A 20,834-nucleotide genomic window follows, 5' to 3' on the forward strand; every position below is an offset into this window, starting at 1 on the left:
TAGTTGCCAATATAAGCGTGCCAGCAGGCTAAACTAAGATGAAGAACATGGTAAACATTACAACTGCATTACATCAGCATGTTAGAATTGCAATTGTGAGCATGTTAGCATGCAGCCTTAGAGACTCAAGCATGTATGCAGACTCTTCGTCTCGTTAATAAATCAGCATGTCATGACTGTGTCACACAGCAACACTAAGCTGACAGTCTTTACTTTCACAGGTGTTGAAGATGAACCCTGAAGGTACACTAAATGGTATTTAAAAGCATTTTAAAAAACATACAATAGTAGTTCAACATGGTTTTAAGATGCTTAAAATCAGCATAAACAGCTTTGAAAAATGTAATGGATGTCTTAGAGTTCAAAACTTGCACATTTTGAAAAGCCCATGTTAATATTGCTGACCAGTACTTATCAATAACTCAACCAGCACAGTGATTCTGTGATATCCTTTAATGAGATGGCGCGTTTGAGCTGAATTCACAGTCAGCTCATAGCTGAGCTGTCAACACGATACAATTCCCTGGAGGCTGAGGCCCTCCAGCAGTTTGATCTGTCTGGAAACAACAAAGTACATGTGTGTTTTAAAATTGTGTCTGCTTTGATTTATGCTCATCAGATCCCTGAACTTAAAACACTGCTTTGTGAATTAATATGTCTTTTGTTTCATAAACACTCAGCAAAGGGTACGTCAGGATCAATTAGTGTGACTATAAAGACAAGAAAGTGTTTGATCCACTGAAGGATTGAGGCACCTGTTTTCTGAATGTGTATATGGATGAAAAGTGTGTGTGTGTGTGTGTGTGTGTGTGTGTGTGTGTGTGTGTGTGTGTGTGGGTGTGTGTGTGTGTCTATAAATAAAACAGCAACCACGCTCAAACCAAATGTCTACTTGGAAACCAATATAGAAAATCTTGAATTTAAACAGCTGTCAATATAATACATTTGACATTAAACTTTAATCTTAAATCAGATTATGAATGGCTGAGTAGTCAAAATGAAAAGAGATTAAATATCAAACTCTGACTGTGGTGATATTCAGGATTTCCCCCTTGAGGTGAAGTAAACACATTTTGGGAAATACACCTTTTCACATGAGTTGTATTAGTATGAAAATATTCACACTACTCTCATGTTTGTGTGGTCAATATTGTACTACAGCCATTAGCCTGTTAGCTTAGCTTAGCACGAACACTAGAAACTGGGGGAAACTGCTAGCTTTGCTCTGTCCAAAGGTATCAAAATCTGCCTTCCAGTTCCTCTAAGCTCCCCAATTAACATGTTATATCTATTTTTTTTAATCTAGAAAAAGTGTAAACACTGCAATAAAACCACGTTATTGACTATTGCTTCATATTTAGTGTTTAATTTAATGTACATTTAATGGCGAACAATTCCTTTAGTTAAGTGAACGTATTGACATGACACAGGAACAACAAGCAATGCAGATACCAAGTTCCTATAACCCAAATATAACTCATATTTATGAAGAGTGGTGCAACAGAACCATTTCAGGAGAGCGTCAAACAGCAGGAAGACAAACTCTTTACCATCATCATCATCATCTCTAAACTGTAAACGTGAATCTCTTTCACCAAATTTGCAAAACATGCAAGTTGCAGTTTATTTTCCTATTGCTTTCAAATTTCAGTCATCAAAGCAAACTCCATACCTGCATCCCGTGAATGAGAATACCAAAGTCCTGTAGGACTTAATAAATGATCTGCAATTTGTGAGAGACGATCATTTGTGAAATTTGCCACCATTTGTGACCTGTGTGTTTCCGCAGTATTGTGTGTGGTTTATCTCCCTGCGTTTATGTTTTCACCCAAGACAAATAGATCCTAACTTGCTTTGTGTAACCTTTTTGGTGTTAGATTTGGGTGTATGGTTGGATTTATTTAAACAATGCATTGTCTGTGGTTTCTTCAGTCACTCACTTATCAAATATAGATAAAGTCAAATTAATTTTGCTGCACAATACCTGCATAAGTCCTAATAGACCCCGTCACAACTGAAACACATTCCTGAAGTATATTTTTGTCTCTCTAATGTCAGGATGGTGAATCATTTGTTCTATATATTTTAGTCCTACATTACAGTGTCTGTGGTTTTGGGATACAGCTCATTGATGCGTTGTCTTTGAGTCAGTTTACTTACATTGGAGTCAAGCAGATCAATGCTGTCCAGGCTCTTGCTCCTGTGAATGCGGCCCTTGATGCGGCGGAGTGATGGTTTGCCCTGAATGGTGCTCACTGAGGAGGCTGCTGTGATGGAGCCAGCGGTCGGGCTGGGGTGTATCCTGAGGTCAGTGCAGAGGAAGCGGGAGGAAGAAGGACAAAGAAAAAACAACACTACATCAGGGCAAGTAAGTACACATCCAGCATGGTTGTATCACAGCAGGACAAAGCGCCACAGGCAAGACGGAAGAAGAGGAGGAGGAACACAGTGGTCATGTTTCTGCTTCTCAAAAGGCCACAGCCCCCCGCTGGATAAAATGGCATTTAAAGAAATCTATAATTGGATTTAATGTCACAGAGGCCCTGTAGGGGAGCTGGTTGGAGCTCAGGAAGCACTGCAGCTTCAAACACAGAGAGCCTGTGCAGCTCTGTGGGCCACACCAGCCAGACTGCAGCTGGGTCATGGTGAGATGTGAGGAGGAGGCACACTTGGCTGACCCATCACCAATACTTTCAGGAAAGGTTTTAACCTCCACAAATGACATACTTAAGCAGCACTGCTGGAACCCTGCTGACCACATTAAAACCCTCCGCCTCTCATTTCCTTTGTGTTTCTCATGTTCGTTGCTTAATTGCTGTGCAATGTGCTGTGTTTGCCACAAAATGAATTGTCCCTGCAGGGATGAATAAAGCTGAACTGAACTGAGAGTTTATCAAGCCATCTACAGCTGGGTTATCTTTTTAAAACCAGCCACATCTGTGTCCTAAACATTAGGCATATCAATTAAGTTGGTGCCATTTTGTAATAATGCACCCTTTATAAAAAGTTTAAAGATTGTAAGTAACTGCTTTAGAAATGGTTAATACAAAAAATACAAATGGGTTGTAGATCAGTTCATGAGTGCACCTTTGGGTAGCCAGATTTTCAAAAAGAATTTTGGTGTTTTTCTTTTTTCTTTTGCAATAATGCAGCTATAAATGTTCATGTTCATGCTCAATATATATTTCTTTAGGAGTTCACACTTTCTAATGCGCCGCAGTCAAGTCTACAAAGTTACAAATGTTAACAAGTAACTTGATTTTGGTCCAAATATTTCCAGGAGCTACAGTAAGTGGTCCATTAGCTGATTAATTGAAGACTATTCAAAATGATATGAGTGTCCTTATGTGACACACCAACTGGCAACTCAAAAGTGATTCTACAATTATAAAACATGTATTTAAAGAGTTTATAAGTTAGTTATTTACCACATACAAAGCCATTAGTTACAATGTTTTATGAAATGTGCCCTATTAGAAAGTGGTTCCATTATATCACTTACATTGGTAGTTAACAAAGCCGAAACATTTAATCGACAGAAAATGAATCATCAACTATTTTGATTATTAGTTTCTGGAAAATATCGATTTAGTTTGCTTCTTTAATTGTAAAGGATAACCTAATTTTCAGTATTCTATATCATCGTAAACTGAATATCTTTGAGTCTTGGACTGTGGACGGACAAAACCAACAATTTGAAGACGACATTTTATGCTTTAACAACACAGAATCTTTAACTATTTACTGACATTTTGTAGACCAAAAGACAGTTCCTTTTTACTTCTAGTAGAGAAGAAGCTGTGTCCCATGAATGTGCAGTGCTCATACAGCACAGTGTAGCTCAAATTAGTACTACTGCCTCCTTCTCTTTTCTTCTCTTCAGTACTTTCTCTCAGTGTCATGGAGAACAGTCACTTTTAATGAGGATTTACCTAACACAATATTCAATGAGGAGAAATCCTGTCTACACAGTGCGGCTCAGGGACAGTAGATATCCATTAGCGTGCTCAGCAGCAGGCCCAGAGGAGCTCCCGGGGTTTGGAGACTCGGCGAGGGGAAATTAGAAGAGAAGGGAATGAACAAAGATGGGAGGAAAGAGAACATCACCTTCCACTTTCTCTCTGCATTAAGTCAATAGTTGCCTGAAGCAATGTAACGTGCTTACTGGCTGGAAGTGCAAGGTAAAAGGCATTCTGCAATACGTGCAGTCAATTACAAGCCACCTCAAATTGTTCTCATAAACAATACAGCAAACATGACTAATGAGAAAAACAGCTTGGACTGTATCACAGGCTCGGTGCAGTCCTGCGCATTCACAGGCTCATTTCGTGGATGTTGATTTTGAAATGGATTTCTGCCAAAACACTTCAGGCCACAAAGGCAGAATGTAACATAGTGCCAGCAACTGTGCCGACTCAGATATAAAGGGGAGTGAACGATTTCACATCGCTTTTGGGATGAATTTGTCTTCTCTATCAAATATGCAGGTATAATGTGTTTCTCTTGAGGTTTGAGAGAATGAATGTTAACATTTTCATTTCACTGTATCACATTAATAGGTACATTTTAAACTACACGTGGATGAACACCATTTGGCTTATGACCCCAAGACATATTACCGGAGTTAGGGAAAGTCAAAAGACCGTTTATGACACAATCTCATGAAATAAGACATTATCTTAAAGGAACAGTATGACATTTTGGAAACAATCGTATTAGCTTTCTTGCAGAAAGTTAAATGAGGAGATAGATACTACTTTCATGTCTCTACGCTTAACATGATGCTACAGTAGCTTCATGTTAAGCGTAGATGAAGGGTTAGTTAAAGTGCAAAGACTGGAAACTTGAGGAAACAGCTAGCCGGGCTCCACCTAGCACCTCTACAGCTAACAAATCAACATTCTACACCTTGTTTCTTTAATTTGTACAAAGTGTAAAAACAGTTTTGGTTTCACAGGGGGTCATGGGCCAGACTATTTCTTGACCTGTGCAGCGACTTCAGAGAGTCTTGTCATCACTGTTGTGACTGCTCCCAGCCAAGAAATATTTCCAGCAGAAACTCGTTTTTAAACTTTGGTTTATGGACAGATTTAAAGTTGCAGATATGATATTTGGAGCAATTTAATTGCCTCTCAATGGCTCTCAAGATGGCTACGCCTGAGCAGGCGGCTCGTAGCTAACAGTGCTAACAAACCACAGCAAACATGCTGACACAGCTAACAGTATTTACCTGAGGGTGAACCAGAGGTTGGGTGCTACACTTCGGTGATGATGCTGTTGGTCAGAACGGCGTTATCGGCTGTAATTGCTGTATGAGCGCAGTGCAGAGCAGCGTTTTTGAGCTAACCAGTGGGGCACGCTCACATGCAGGAACATGCACTAAAAGCATGCACGGCCGGCCGGCTATTTCAACAAAGCAAGGAAAAGCTAGGATAACAACACACAGAGAGGGAGAGACTTAATTCCCCGCTCAGGGAGACCTTACTACACTATATCTTTACATAGATAATAGTTTGCTGCTACATTAATGCTCTGAATGTCGTGTATTGCTCTTTTACCAAACGTGTAAAGATGTGTTAATTAGTGACCTTTAACAGACATCAAGCAAGAAAGCAAATAAGAGCATTTTTTCAAATGTCGACCTATTTAAGGTTATGGCGTATTTATAAGACAATTGTAAAGCAGAGAATAATATATAAAATGTGAAACACTTTTATATTTGAATTACTGTATATGCTGTCTGACTGAGCTTGTTTTAGTCCTGTCTACACACTAAAAGGCCAGTGTGTGATCGTATTATTAATTTCTACTCTGTTTATTTCAGACAGCGATGTAAATACTGAGAATACGTTATCTTGATCAGTAATGTGCTACACAGAAGCCTCAATCCTCTAGCCGCTGTTTTGTCTCAGCAAACAGGTCAGGTTCTTGATGTGTGGCGAGCTCACAACACAATAAGTGTCTGCTCGACAGCGTTATTGGAGTCTTGGACCTTTTACAGTCGCTGTGAACAAAGAAAAATCCACTTCAAAAGAAAATGGAATGAGATCAATGCAAAGAGCGCCGATAGCCCACACCGACCACCACAGAGTGTGATAATGTAGTTCACAGATAAGGGAAGGTCTGATGCCTGATGCTTTTACAAGGAAAGGATGAGAGACACACACACATTAATCCGTTGCAGGACATTATGCCGTTTCTCTGTTCCCTGTCTGCCTGGAGGGGCCATCAGGTACGATTAGATCGAGCAATAACGGCTACTGCTTAATCAGCAGGTCAATAGGCAATGTTACGCTTCATTCCTCACATCTTGCCCACTGCTAATATAACACTTAACAAGGAGAGCAGTCCTGACCAGTGTCTGGGACACATAGAGACACAATAAAAACAAATTCAGCAAAACGCCCTGTAAAAGACACAATTTAATTTGACATTAGTGCGAGCCTTAAATGAGTTATCTCTACACTGTGACCACACCATCTGTTTGCTTTTGTTTTCCTTTTTTGGAGAAAAGGTGCAGATTAAAAATAAGAGGAAACATTACATAAACACAATAGACTTATTGTAATATCCCTGCAGGCTTGCAACAGAGTGTAAAGTTCATTAAACCAGGTTAATGCTAATCTTTGGCTGTGTGCAGAGGGGAATGGGTTTTTAAGACTGCAGGCAAGAGGAACATCTGTTTGCAAAGATTATTCCTAATTTAGAGAGCTGTGGCTGCTATTCAGTCTTTATCAAAGGCAAGCGAAGCTGTGCCTCCTCTAATTTTAGGAGAATGTGATGCACATGGCATACTGGGTCTCTGCTCAGTGGATGGTATAAGTGTTGGGGCAGAGCGGTGTGTAATCTCACCGCCACACGCTGAGAGATCAGCAGAACAGGAAGCAGCTCTGACCATTTGACCAGAAATGGGACAGAGTTAAGGCTGCAATTATATAAAGAGCAACCTTAAAATCAGGATGCTTAAATTCGGAACTCAAATGCAATGAGGTGTTTTCCTCTGTTTAAATCTGTGTTTTTCAGTGATGTCACATCCTGTTGTACATCTGTATACTAAATGTATTTGTGATGATGAAAATATGATCCAACTCCAAATACATACAGCGCATTGCCTTTCATAATCCCTGATAGGAGAGTAGTCAAATACAAAACAATAATTCCATTTATGGAGGCAACTTATCATTTATTATTAATATTATTATTATTAGTTACAGTAGTAGCAGTATTGGTTATTTTATTGCTGACTTAATTGTTTTTCTAGGAACTAAAAAATAAGGATAAATGGTGATCGTAAGTTACCAAAGCTCAAAGAGATTTCTTCAAATTTAACACAATTTACAATAACATTAAAGAAGAAACCAGTGGATCCTCTCATTTTCGGGGCAGTTAACAAGACTTAATCAAAATTCATCAATTCATTCATTCATCAATTATCATAACTGTCATAGATTAATTTCCAATTAGTGGAGTATTTCTTTATTTTCACATTTCTGAGTGGACACGGGGTATGGAGCAGTATTGATCTAAAAGGTCACGTTTATCAAGTTATCAGTAGAGCATCTTTCTCCAAAATACCTGCAGAGACAAGAAGAAAAATATGACTAACTACACTCTGCAACCCAGGGCTTTCAGTTACACTGTGCATTTATCATTATACAAATGCTTCATGTCTGATAACTACAAAGTAAACTTGATATGTGCTTATTGGCTTTGATAAAAAATGATGTTGTATTTACTGAGTGTTTATGATTCATGAGGTGTCAAAACCTGCTGCTGCATTTCACCTGAAACATAACGCTACAATGTCACTGTGCTGCATTTCAGTCAGGTGGACAGACACTACATGTTTCACAAGGTCTCCATCTACACAGAAATGTCCAAAAACACACGCCTAATGAGGATACTGTGCACTACATAGCATTGCATTAGATCACATCCATTAGGTGTTTTGTCACATTTTCTTGTATAGTATTCAGTTGAGATGGATGAGAAAGAAGTGGAAGATCAATGACTCAGATTCACACATTCTGTAAAAGATGCTTGGCAGCTAGAGCCACAAGAAAGGCAGTGTATTAGTACTACGACTAGTACTGTTACGTTTACAACTGAAACTACAACTATTACTTTTACTACTACTATTGCTTTTAATGATGATATTAATGATAATTATAAAGCAGAGAATGACAACCAAGATATTTTGTATTTCATGTATTATTTAGCTATCACCATGTTATGTACTATCAGGTTAATATGATATAAAACAAACTGTAGGTTTTGGTGTCTCCTTGTTGCTGCCAATGTGTTAACATTAGTTCTTAAACCATATTATTAAGAGATGTTATGTTTATACCAATTCTAATTATTGATTTTAAAAGGGCCATACCAGTTTTTTTCTACATACTTTTACTGTTGACAATGTTAAATTTGCCTCCATAATTTTTTACACTATAACTAAACATTCTGCAAATCACTAATATAATAGTGTCTATGATATTACAGAATTTGTGAATTAGCACAAATAAGAATTAGCAGTCCCTTCAAATTTTCTACCCACGGGCAATGTATCACAGTTACTATCAATAAAAAGTCTGCAATATTTTATTGTCAAAGACCAATTGTTGCTAGGAGGTAATGAACTTAAAATGGAGATCGGCTTGAAAAGACTGCATTGCATTGCTCATAACAACACTGTGACTTGCAGACATGATATTCAGTGTGATAAATTACACAACTAACAGAAATTCCATTTTATGGTATGGAAATTAATATAAAGCAACAACTGCTTGAAAGATATACAAATGTTGACATTGAAACATCCAAACCACAGCAACATGATTAGCAAAATGGTTGGTTGTACCCAAAAGCCGGGGCAGTAAATGGAGTGAAACATGCAAAATCCTGGTATGGTCCTTTAAGTGACATATAATGATCAAACGTTTCGACACAAAAATACCATTTATGGATCAGTCAGTGTTTTTTTTACTGGATTATTAAAGGTGCATGAAGAACTCAGCATTTTCACTCCATATGAAATAAGCTGTGGCTGCTGCTTTTCACTCTGGTTGTAAAAAAAATAATTTTAACAAGGTCAGAGCTTGCTCTAAGAGTTACATAAGGTTAGCTTTTTGTACAAGTGCACTGCTGTGGATGAGACAAGAAGAGCTCTTTCTGAAATCTACTTGAATATGGAAATGGGGGTATCAAAACAACAATGACAGAAGAAACATGAAAGGAGTCCTCTGTCTCAGTGAAATCCCTTATCTTCTCCTCGGGGGTGCAATTAGGCTAATAAGAGGATGACTGAGCTATATGATCAGCCAAAGAGACCAAGAGATAAACAAAGCTGTATGTGATAAGCGTCTGACCCCTGATGAGGTTACAGCAGCACTTCGTTGACATCGCTCCTCTTCTCTTAAGAGTCCATAACAGATGGTGGTCATGTTCTTGTAAAACAGTGAAACGCCTTATTACACCATTAATAACTACAAACTGTAAAAACATCCCACTGTACACACACTATTTGCATTATGCACTTTGAGGTAATTTCACATGTTATTAAAAATTCAAGTTTGTAAACCTCCTTTGATCATGATAGTCTTCTTCAAGACAATATGACGCCCAGAGATTTTTATTTGGAGGTTTAGTTTGGCTTTGAAGAGGTGATGATAATAGTTCAGCCTCTCACACAGTGGAGCCACACCGATGTAACTACATTATGTGGTTAAATGATCCACGGCACGCGATACATTTTGAGCTTGTGCGAGACACTTGGCTATCAGAGTGCCATTGAGCCTATTGACTCCTAATTAACCGTCTTTGCTTTCAAACAAGATGGTAATCCGGCTGTAATTAGGGATACTATGTCACACACGTTGCAGGCTTGGAGGCAAACTGCTTACAGCGAGGAAAAGGAATGAAAGTCTGTCTTAAAGTAAACAAATGAACGAGGCCGCCGGCGGAGAGAAAGAGAGACAATGAGAGGTGGTCACTGCAATAATATGTAGCATACAGGCACACAGAGTAATGAAGACACTGACGAGGTGGATAGACAAGACACAAACACACATGCTGAGAGCAGAGTATGGGTAGAAAATGTTTAATAGACATGACACTGAGAGGTGTACAGAGGCCTGGCTGCAGCACATGAAATAAAAACAGGAGGGGATCATGTTTCATGCTTCACATTTTATTAATGAATCACAACACAGCAGTGGGGGTTAAGAGAGGGCTTTGAGGAGGAAGGGTAATGGTTTACCACATGGTTAGCTTGATGGTGACATTTCCAGTGACAGCAGCAGTGCAGTGGAGGCCATATAGTACATTAAAGCACATGGAGTTGAAGGCAAGGAAACAATGAAGAGGCTATATGACATCATCCCTACGCATTCAACTTTACAAACTGGTGGAGAAGAAGGACATAGCTTGAGCCACTGTACTAGGTGTCACGAACGCGCACAGGCACGCACGCACAGAAACTCCAAGCATGCGGAGCAGTTGCCTTACCTACTGTGTATCGACCACAGTAGGGTTTGTGATGCTTGCAACATGGTGCAGACTGGCTGCAGTGGCTGAACGGAATATTATGTCATTTTGGAGAATGAGCGGGCGCACCGTGGCTCCGTGACCCGCTCATCATTTGACAAGATGTGGGAGGCGACAACTCGGCTCATAGCAGCCCCCCTTTTTTTTTTTTTTTTTCTCCCAACCTGCATCATAATCATTATCATTATCATCATCATCACCACCATCCGCACCAAGATTCATACTCACCACATACGCTTCCTGGGAGGAAGACAATGTTCTTTGTTGGAGGCGGTCACCCCCAGAGCCAGCTGCATAACAGTAATGTATTTCTGGTAATTCACCATGGTACTGTCCACCGCTACTAAAAATCCAACCCAAAGAAAAGCACAGGTGATCATATATTTCTTTATTCCCTGGCATCCGCCTCCGCTGCGTCTTCCATGCTCAGCATCACAACGCCATTTCCAGCGCTGAAGGACTGACAGTGAAAACACTCCCCAAGGAGCTGAGCGAAAGGTGCCGTACCGCTGCGACCCATGTCTGCAATGACACTCTGACCGTGTTTTAGCGCTCGTAAACAGATCGCCGATCCATCCGATTTGCAATGTCTTTCTTTCCTTTGTTTCTTTTTTTTTTTGGAATACGGTCAGGATTCGGACATTATCGCCTTCCTCCTGCCTCCTGCCTCCTCCCTCCTATCCAGGGCTGGAAACACTCTCTTAAAAACGCTGCAGCGCCCAGGCGTCCGTGTGTGTGAGGTAGGGGAGAGAGTGTGTGTAGTCAGAGGGGAGCGACTGGGAGGGAGGGGAGGAGGGAGAGGAGAGGAGAGGAAGGGGAGGAGGAGGGGAGGGAGGCGAGGGACCGATTCATTTGGAGGGGCTCAGTTGTAGCATCTGTTTAGGAAGTCTACAGTTTGTCTTTAATTACTTGTTAACTTGGAGCTTATTTATAAAGTGGAGTATATTTGTGTTACACAGTGCTTCCTGCAACAAGGAATGATTTACAGGGGCGGAACAAGATAGTCTGAGCCCCCTTCCTCCTTTTGTTGGAGGTGGGGGGATATTTTTGTGGGCATTTCCTGTTCTGTGTCGTTTTTCACAGAGGACATTTTGACATGTCATGGGAGGAAAAGCACAGGTGCAAATAATACAATTAATGACGCTTGAATTCCATGTAGCTGCTTCAGTTTCTAGCACAAATTTTAACCGAATTTCCAAAAAATGTGCAAAATAAAATGCAAATGATTGTGCATTTGCATCCAGTATGAGAATATCATGAGTTGGTTCTTTGAAATAAACAGTAGGAGACGTTAATTCTCCAGTCAGGTGCCTTTAAACCACTGCGGAAGATCAGGGTGCAACAAGATGACATGATTAAAAGAGTGCCAGTCAAACCTCAAAGTAATACAAATAACAAATTAAGCATTATGTAAATATGACATTTATGTTTGTTTCATGTATTCATTTGAGGAAGGTTTATAGTCTGTTCACCGCTCCACATAGATCAGATGTTTGTCGTCTGCTGATATTTTACGTCTCTTCAGTGGACGTTTCAGTCGAATGCTTTGATATATTTTGAGGTCTGTTTTAAATGAACTTTTTCGAATTTTGAAAATTGTGGGCATTTCCATTTTTTGAGCGCAAATTGAAAATGTACCTGAATGGAAATGTATCTACTGTCTTATGACAAGTCACATTGTCTGCAGTCCATAAGGTTTAGTAGCAGTTACTTAAGAATATACAGTATCTAGTTTGACCCAAAAAAAACTCAAGATCCATGTAGTAAAAATGTTCAGGAGGTTTCAGTCACATCTTGTGGACTTCATCAGCGGATCAGCTGATTGAGGCCATACGATGCGACTGACAGCTTAAATTACAGAATAGTTCACGACTTTCAGTTGTATCGCATGACCTTCATCAAAAAAATTCCAGTAAGTGAACATTGTGCAAAGATTATTTTGTCAAATTTATCCAAGATCATTAATTTCAATAATGAGATCTCTAGCTCATATGGAGTCAGTCTACTCTGTCTAACCCAGAACAATGTGAATGTAAAGTGTACATTCTGTGAGTGTAACAGCTAAGTTAGGTTATAATAAAAATAATAATAATGATGATTATTATAAACCTTGGTGATTATTATTTATCTTAAAGTCTGACTCAGTTAGCTCTCTGGTAAACGAGCAGGCCAACAAAATATCCTGGATTACTGCTGGATGTTACTGTATGTTCGACTGATACAAAATCAAAGTCCTCAGCACACCGATACATACAGATTAGAAATGTTTCTCTTGGCTTTATTCATGTATGACGCAAAATGGCAGATTGTAACATGAAACAGTTGGGGGTTAATTAAACTTAAAGGTCACGTGCAACGAAATTGGGGAACAAACTATGGTGCATCCTTCTGGGATCTGAATGAATAATGTGGCCGAAATGAGAATATTAATTCTGTACATCACACACGATACATCCAGTGTTACTGGACTGAGCCTTTCCCAACTCACATTGAACATTAAAGTGGTACACTATAACTTATATAGACACACAGCCATTGACACTCCCCTGCAGACAGTTTTCAGTTACCATACGTTTTTGTTGTCAGGAGCTCCACACACAAATGCAGAATTATTTTATAAAATATATTATTTGGTCCAAGCAGGGCACATCAGGGTTTATCTGTTTGTATGTCACATGCAACATCTTGCACTATTGGTACAATCCATTACCTGAAACTGCAAGCTGCACCATCATGTGTTCAAACATAAATGTCATTGTCACAAGCATGAGCAGAACAAATACCAATGTTTTTTTTAACTGCACAGTCATAAATTCAAGGAATGAGAATACACAGAGAAAGTAAAAAAAAACTTTAGCCTTTCTCTTAAAGTTGGATGGGTGAGAAAGTATGAAAATTATTCAAAAACTCAAGTCTCCTCTACCTGACACCAGCTATTGGACATTTTAATGGGCTAATTCTTTATTATACAAATTCCATCTTTTGTTTATTATACAGTGACTTGGTGTTTTTTAAATTCATGGCGGTGCAGTACACAGCAGCTCTGTCTCAGGGGACTGTGCCCACACCACCTGTCATTAGCAGCAAACAGAGGCTGGCGTGGGTTGTTTTTCGGTCAATAGACTGACACACTGGTGCCGTTCTAAGCTTCTGAGGAAGTCGATTAGTCTAGACTTTGAAGTCTTAGAGGAGTAGAGAACTGCTCACCTGAGTAGAGAGATGCACTTCTCACGCTCACTAGACCAGATGGACGTAACGAAGATGCTGACAGCACAAAAGGTCTGAGGAGGCCAGATAAATGAAACTGAAGATCTTATATTTTTCTGCCATGAGGAATACAATAGCACAATAGCTGTTATACGCATTATGTGATAAAGGGATTATCTGGTTTGTTAATTAGGAAAAATCAGACTGATGCACATGCTGAAAATGAACTTGAGCGACGGTGGTGTCCTCCAGAAGATTTCTACCATACAGCTAAATAGGCAGAGCAGGGCACTGACACCGCCAGCGTCAGGGGAACGAATCCCTCTGTGGCTTTCGTTGCTAAAAAAGTATGCACCTATGACACTGTAGTGCTCTATGGATGAAAGTATCCCCCACATCGTGTATGCGTTATGCAAACCTATGGTACAGTCAGCGTAAACCTCTCTTTAGCAAGTGTAGGGTAAACATGTGACTGCATGTTTAAATATGCTACAGTGTGTGGTTATGTGAAATGAAATAAATGGTAAAAGCATCTATTTCTAAAATAAGCATCGCGGTTTGTATAGCTTTAGGTATTTTATAAATTAAATTTACAGCAAAGTCTAATGTAATACGCAGAGAATGAACATCAGGCCTTTTCTGTTATTTAAAACAGCTCTTTTTGTGGTTGCCAGTTAGTTACTTCTGGCTGACTGGAAGCAGAAAACCCTTCAGGGCATGAAAGGAACCTAAATTTATCTCGTCCTTATAGGTCCAAAAATTCTCCCATGCAGTATTTGCAGATGAGAAGGCCCCTAAGAATATCTGTGTGGCAAGAAGAAATAAAAAATATATTTGAAATAAACAACAACATGGATTCTCCACAGATCTCTGGCTTTGAAACAGAATATGTATAATGGAAGCAGTACCATTCAAAAACATGTAATTTAATCAGAAACCTCTGAGACTTTTTGCTGTGAATTTTTTTTTTTTGCAACTTTAAGTTTACGTATGACACATTTTTGATTATTTTTAGGCTGCTATTTTTTTGACTCAGTGTAAACACCCAAAGTGAATAGTTAAATTCATGCCATGGCAACGGCATCAAGATCAGAGAAGGAAGCGTGGGGATTGGATAAAGTAGCAGATCACAGTCCACGCCATCCTACCATACCAAGCCAAACCAGCCGGACCAAATCCACCAAAAATCGAGTCCACCGCCCAAGAAGGAGGAGAGTCGAGATGGAAGCTAAGCTAAGCCCAGCTAGGGCCTAAGACTACTCCACTACCCAGCCGAATGTCCAGTCGCAGAACAATAAGATGAAGTAGGACTTCATGCTAACCCAGCTACGTGAGGTCGTTGACTGTGAGGTCGTTGACTGTCGTGTCCACATCTTCACAGAGACCTATATCGTGCCATCCTGGATCAAGCTGCTCTTGACGGTTGGACCACAGGATAGAGCGCAGGACTCTGGTGGGACAAATGATGTGTTTACATCGTTGAAGCTTTGTGCTTAAAGATTGTCAAGTTGATGGGCGATGTTTATGGTTTTTAATGTTAAGATGTCGGCCATATTATCTGTTCAGACAATTGTGTTTTTTTTGCAGCTGTTTACATTTCTCCTGATGCAAATTAAAAAAATACTGACTGTTTTCTTTTCTTTTTTTTGTCATGTGTTTCTTCTTGTGTAAAAATTGGGCTGCAACTGCATGCGGTTGCACAAAAAACAAGACACTGTCTTTTTGGTGTTGGTGGGGTGACCTCAGTATTTTTAAAATCTTGGCTTCAGACATTACAATGTACATGAAAGTCAATGTCAGATTTGGATCCCAGTAAGACTTCTCTGTTGGAAGCATTTGCACTTAATTGTATGCAATAAGAAAAGAGTTAGCAGAAAATAGTTGGTACCTCACTGCAGATTTAGATTGTGAAGAATGATCCCTCATACAGAAAATGTTGCTGCTCCCTGTTAGTAGCCTTTTTGTATCCAGTCAACATTCAACTAATACACCGCTAATGTAATCATCAGAGCAGCAACAAAACTACCAGCAGAGCACTCTGTCACCTCCCATTGACTAGGATGCCATTCAGATGACTCTCCTGATTAATCAGACACTAAAGCTCGTCATTATCAGGCATGTAAGACACAGTAGTCATTAGTGTAAGGGGAAACTCTTAGGGACACACACACACACACACACACACACACACATACATATACAAGAGCCTCCTCTCTCTCTTTCATAGCCACACACACACACACACACACACACACACACACACACACACACACACACATACATATACAAGAGCCTCCTCTCTCTCTTTCATAGCCACACACACACACACACACACACACACACAGTACAGGGAGCAAGTATGGGAACCAGTAGTAGTGTGTCAGTGGGGAAACGTTGAGACAGCAGTGGGTCAGTGGTTGTGCTGCAGTCTGAAGCCCGCTGCATGCAGCACTTTGATTTCACATTGGCATCCCCCCCTCTGCATCTCAACAGTAATGGCTCGGAGCAGCCTGCCCCATCATTACCCTTCTCACATGAGAACCCACTGCTGACATCTTTTTTTGCATGCCGCACACAACGGCACGTTCACACAGAGATGCACTGGCACACGTGTGTGCTAATAACACACTAAAGCACTTTTTTTTTCTCCAAGTAACTAAATAGGACAGGCGGGGCTGCCCTTCTTTCTTGTGTCCTTAGACTCTCTTGTCCACTTCATTCTGTACAGCAAAATCAAAGCTGGTTTGTAGGACTCAGAGGCTGCTCCCAGAGGAGACAAACCTGGACGAAAGCCCTAAGAACCACTACTGTGATTTATTACTTTTGCACCAGAGAGGAGAAGTTCACAGAGAAAGTCCTCTTCACATGAATGCACTGCACCAAGAAGAACAAGAGTAATGAAACACGCGCACACACACACACACACACACAGTCACACCTCAGTGCTGTCGCAGTGCTTTCTCTCTATGTGCTGTGAGGTGAGTCATCAGCACAGAGAAGCATAACCTCACAGCTCCAGCTAATCTCTCCTCTCCTCCTCCTCCACCTCCTCCACGACCTGCCAGCATCTCATTTTCTCCACTTATGGATGAAGGCACGGTGACTTACATCATCGCTGCAGCCTCACATATACATATAAGGCCACAGATCCAAACACATGGCCAACACATCCTGGTGAATCATGCTCACATCCTCTGTAGTGATATATCCTGCGGCTATATAAAAAAAAAAAAGCCAGCTATCCAATCAATAATTCTGCGTAATCATGCATTTAATGCACTTAAATCAGCACTTTAATTTGAGGCAATTTCTCTTGATGTTTTATATGCTGGTTTAGGAAACACCACAACATTCCCATGACAACAATATGGCAGAGTACGGCCCTTAAACTGGATTCAGTCAGCCTCGCATCACTTCCCGCGCTGCTCTTATAGTGATACACAGGTCCTTTGTGTCCTTTAAGACAGAAGCCCAGAGATGTGATTAAATGCTGCATGTTCGCTCTCAGTCAGCAGGATTCTGACCAGAGGCGGACACGAAAAGCCAAAGTAATAAACACAGTGTCTCTTTGAACCCACACAGCTGACAATCAATCTGCTCTTCTGCTGTGGATCAGAGAAAGTGGGCAGATCAGAAAGGTGAAAGCAAACACACAAACACACAACTTTGTGTGGAGAAACAGTTCGCCACGAGGTACATATTCCCAGGTTGTTTCCACATTTGTAACAAGCACGGTGGCAGACATGCTTCACTCTGTCACACAGGGACACATGCTGGCACACAAATTATGAAGCTGAGCATCCATGACTTGAGGCAGTTTCTGTCCTACTTCTCCTGAGAGTGAATAAACAAAAGATTATGCCATTTTTATCTTGACATACATGCAGTCAACCTTCCCCATCACTGAGTCAGAATCAGCATGTATTAACAGCTAACACACAAGCAAGAATACAAAAAATCCTCCTCCCTTTACACCAACAGATCATCATCAGCATCATCGCTCACAGCTGTACACAAGAGTCTTTGGCATACGTTCAAATAAAGTATCTATCTCTGAAATAAAATTCCAAGAGGACTTACATTATCTTGTTAGCGTACTGCATCTCCTGTGGAGGCTCTGTGACTATTCTGACTGTGTGTGCAGCTATGCTGTGTTGTGTGTGTTGGTCTGTTTCTGTCAGCCTGTCTGTCTGTGTGTGTGTGTGTGTGTGTGTGTGTGTGTGTGTGTGTGTGTGTGTGTGTTTGTGTGTCAGTTCCCAGGGCCAGACCACTGGGATAGCTGTCTCTATGCTGACTTAGCTGTCATACATTAAAGAGGCCTTCTTAACGGTCTAGGGAGCATATCAGCTTGTCTGTTCTGTCACTTCAGGCATCACATCCAAGCAAGCAAGCACTCACAAACACACACACACACACACACACACACACACACATACACACATATATATATATATATATATATATATATATATATATATATATATATGTATGTATGTATGTATGTATGTATATATATATATATATATATATATATATATATATATATATATATATATATATATATATATACACAATGTCAACTGCTCCCTGCTTCTCCCCTCCCCCTGCTGTGTTAGCTGGGCCAAGGGTACTCTCCAGGGGTCCGCGCACACCCAGAAAGACACCAACACTCAGTCATGATGCATTCACGGGGCCTGACACACAGTGACAAAAGCAGCCTCGCAGGACTCTGCACCAGAGTACTGGACTGCTGCGGCCATCATATACAAAAGAATAGCTCAGCAGATGTCATTTTATGCTCCTCTTTTCTGTCATTTCATTTATGTACTCAGTTATGAATCACCATTTTAAGACTTGAATATAGTGCTGCAAAAGCCTTCACTTGTGCAACGTCATTTCTGCCAAATTAGTTCAACTACAGATGAGGTCAAATTAAAGAAACAAACAACATAAAGTGTCTTAGTGTTGGGGCACCGCACACTGATTGTATCGTTTCTGAGCATTGATTGTTCAAGTGTCTGGAAGCATTCCTCCAAAATATCTAATACATCTTTTCACCACTTAATTTATTTATATATTTATAAGGGCAACACACAATAATCCACATTTCTGTAAATGTGCTAGTGAGAATCAGCCAGCTAATTTTCACCTGCAGTCCTTTGGCATAATGTTCTAAAACCAAAGCAGTGACAGGTAAAGGAATATAAGACAATAAGACACCGGCATGATAACAAAAGCAACAACATCAGCATGCACAGGACAGTGCAGAAATCATGCAGCAAAACATTGATGGAATGATACGACACATCGACAACATCCATCATTCTGGACATGCTGCCATGCAGAGCAGCATAAAGCAACAGAGCACAGATGAGCAACGCTGTTAGCAACCACATTCTGCACACGAGCCATGCAAAGCAATAAAACATAGATGTGGTTTTTGAAAATGCCGGGCAGACTTGACAAAAAAAACTTGATATTGCAATGTTTCTTGAGGAGGACAATTTCACTGCACCTGGCTGTCACCCCAGGAATTATGATTGTAATCAATCACAAAACATTTGTAAAGACTTTAAAAACACTAAAGAGGATAAATTTCAATGAAAGCATAAACCAAAGCTCTTAATAAAGGGGCCTTTTATTTAACCTCATCACCAAGATTTAGTTTATCTAATGTGACACTTTATAACACAGGGTGGATTTGATCAACTTATAGAACATGAAGTGATACAGCAGACATTAAAGCACTCTATATGGGACGCTTTTTCTCAACTTCAGTGAAATCTAAAGAGCTCTCACCTGGAGTCAAACACGGGGTCGGTGTGCATGGGAGGGGAGCACAAAGGTTGCTCTCTTGAACTGTTAGGGGGCACTGGGAGTCCCCCATTCCTGCCCTGTCCTGGGGCACCATCTGTAGGAACAAATTAATATATGAGACACTTTTTATGGCTCTGCTAATTTACACAAATTCCCCTCTGACTAGGTAAATACGTAAGAGGATTCAATGATTCAATGAGTATTCAGTTTTTTGTAAAAGCAATTGAAGCATATTGATTTGGAGTAGTGCAGCACAGACAGGGCCCTGCAGACAACAGCCACGTTGAGGCCATATGTTTTCAGAGGCAGTTGGGATCGCTGGCGGCTCAGTAATCCCCTCAGCCATCAGATTTAAGAAGCTATTTTTGCTGGCTCTTAGTCTGTGGTGGTGGCTTACTGCAAAGTAGTATTATTCCCTTGATATTGTTTTTTGTTTGTTTTAATTTTCTTGCAAAAAATGAAATGCAACACAAGATAATACTTGAAAATGAAGTGGAAAGCAGCAATAGAGCTGTAATGTTGTTTTGTTGTCATGCACACTGGAATGTTTTTCAAAAATCACATGAGTGCAGGAACAAACGCAGCCCTCTATGACCTTTAGCTTTGGTGTTGGTCATTAACGTAATTAGTGGCTAATTAATGGTTGTACCTTTTTCATCCATCAGAAAGGAAGTTAGCAGGTGAGGACACACTTCCTCCAAAACAGAGCAGAATGAACAGAATGCACCAGGCCCCTTAGAGGACAGATGGTCCAAGAATATCTCCGTCCGTTTCTTGCTGGACTCCTGTCCCAGTATCTCCTTGTACTCCCCCAGTGAGAAAACCTTATCATATACCAGGTAGGGAAGCACCGTGGTGACATCCAGCTCGCTCAGGATCTTTTGCCGATGCTGTTTGAGGATCTTAGACGCCCATCTCTTCTTCTTCCTGGTGCATGGCCTCCTGCCAGACCTCTGCTGCTGCCTCTTCTGCTTCTTCACAAACCACTTCTTAGTTCCGCTGCCAAACATCTTTAAGTTGAGGAGACCCACCAGAACTTCTTCCACGGCTCTGTCAACACAGTTCCCAAAGGAAAGGAGGTGCATATTTCATGCCAGTGAAGCGACCATGCCACATATTTCCTCGAGGCTCGCTTTGTTATTGTCTGAGTCGTTTATCTGGGGCAGGAAGAGACAATCTGGACAGTAGCTGATTTCTAGCTGGGTACTTACCGACACTAAGAAGATTACCAGACTCTTAAGAACACCAATGCAAACTGCTCACCACTG

General features: G+C 40.5%; 1 protein-coding gene across 10 annotated transcripts in view; it reads right to left on the reverse strand.

The window, feature by feature from the left end:
* The window catches only part of tjp1b (tight junction protein 1b), a 53,080-nt gene extending 41,804 nt beyond the window's left edge, over positions 1-11,276 (reverse strand). For 9 of the 10 annotated variants that reach the window (XM_068724162.1, XM_068724158.1, XM_068724163.1 and 6 more), the window contains exons 1-2: positions 10,771-11,276; positions 2,161-2,302 (exon numbers count right to left, since the gene is read on the reverse strand). In XM_068724162.1, coding sequence (XP_068580263.1) covers positions 2,161-2,302; positions 10,771-10,922 — 294 coding nt within the window. In that variant the 5' untranslated portion in view covers positions 10,923-11,276. Of the gene's footprint in view, positions 1-2,160; positions 2,303-3,932; positions 4,290-10,770 lie in introns of those variants that run through there. The other variant, XM_068724159.1, reaches the window with a different exon arrangement.
* Positions 11,277-20,834: the final 9,558 nt, after the last annotated feature.

The sequence above is a fragment of the Cebidichthys violaceus genome, unplaced genomic scaffold (assembly GCF_023349555.1).
Source record: "Cebidichthys violaceus isolate CVI_PGR_0920_01 unplaced genomic scaffold, fCebVio1.0.p SCAF_3, whole genome shotgun sequence".
NCBI lineage: Eukaryota > Metazoa > Chordata > Actinopteri > Perciformes > Stichaeidae > Cebidichthys > Cebidichthys violaceus.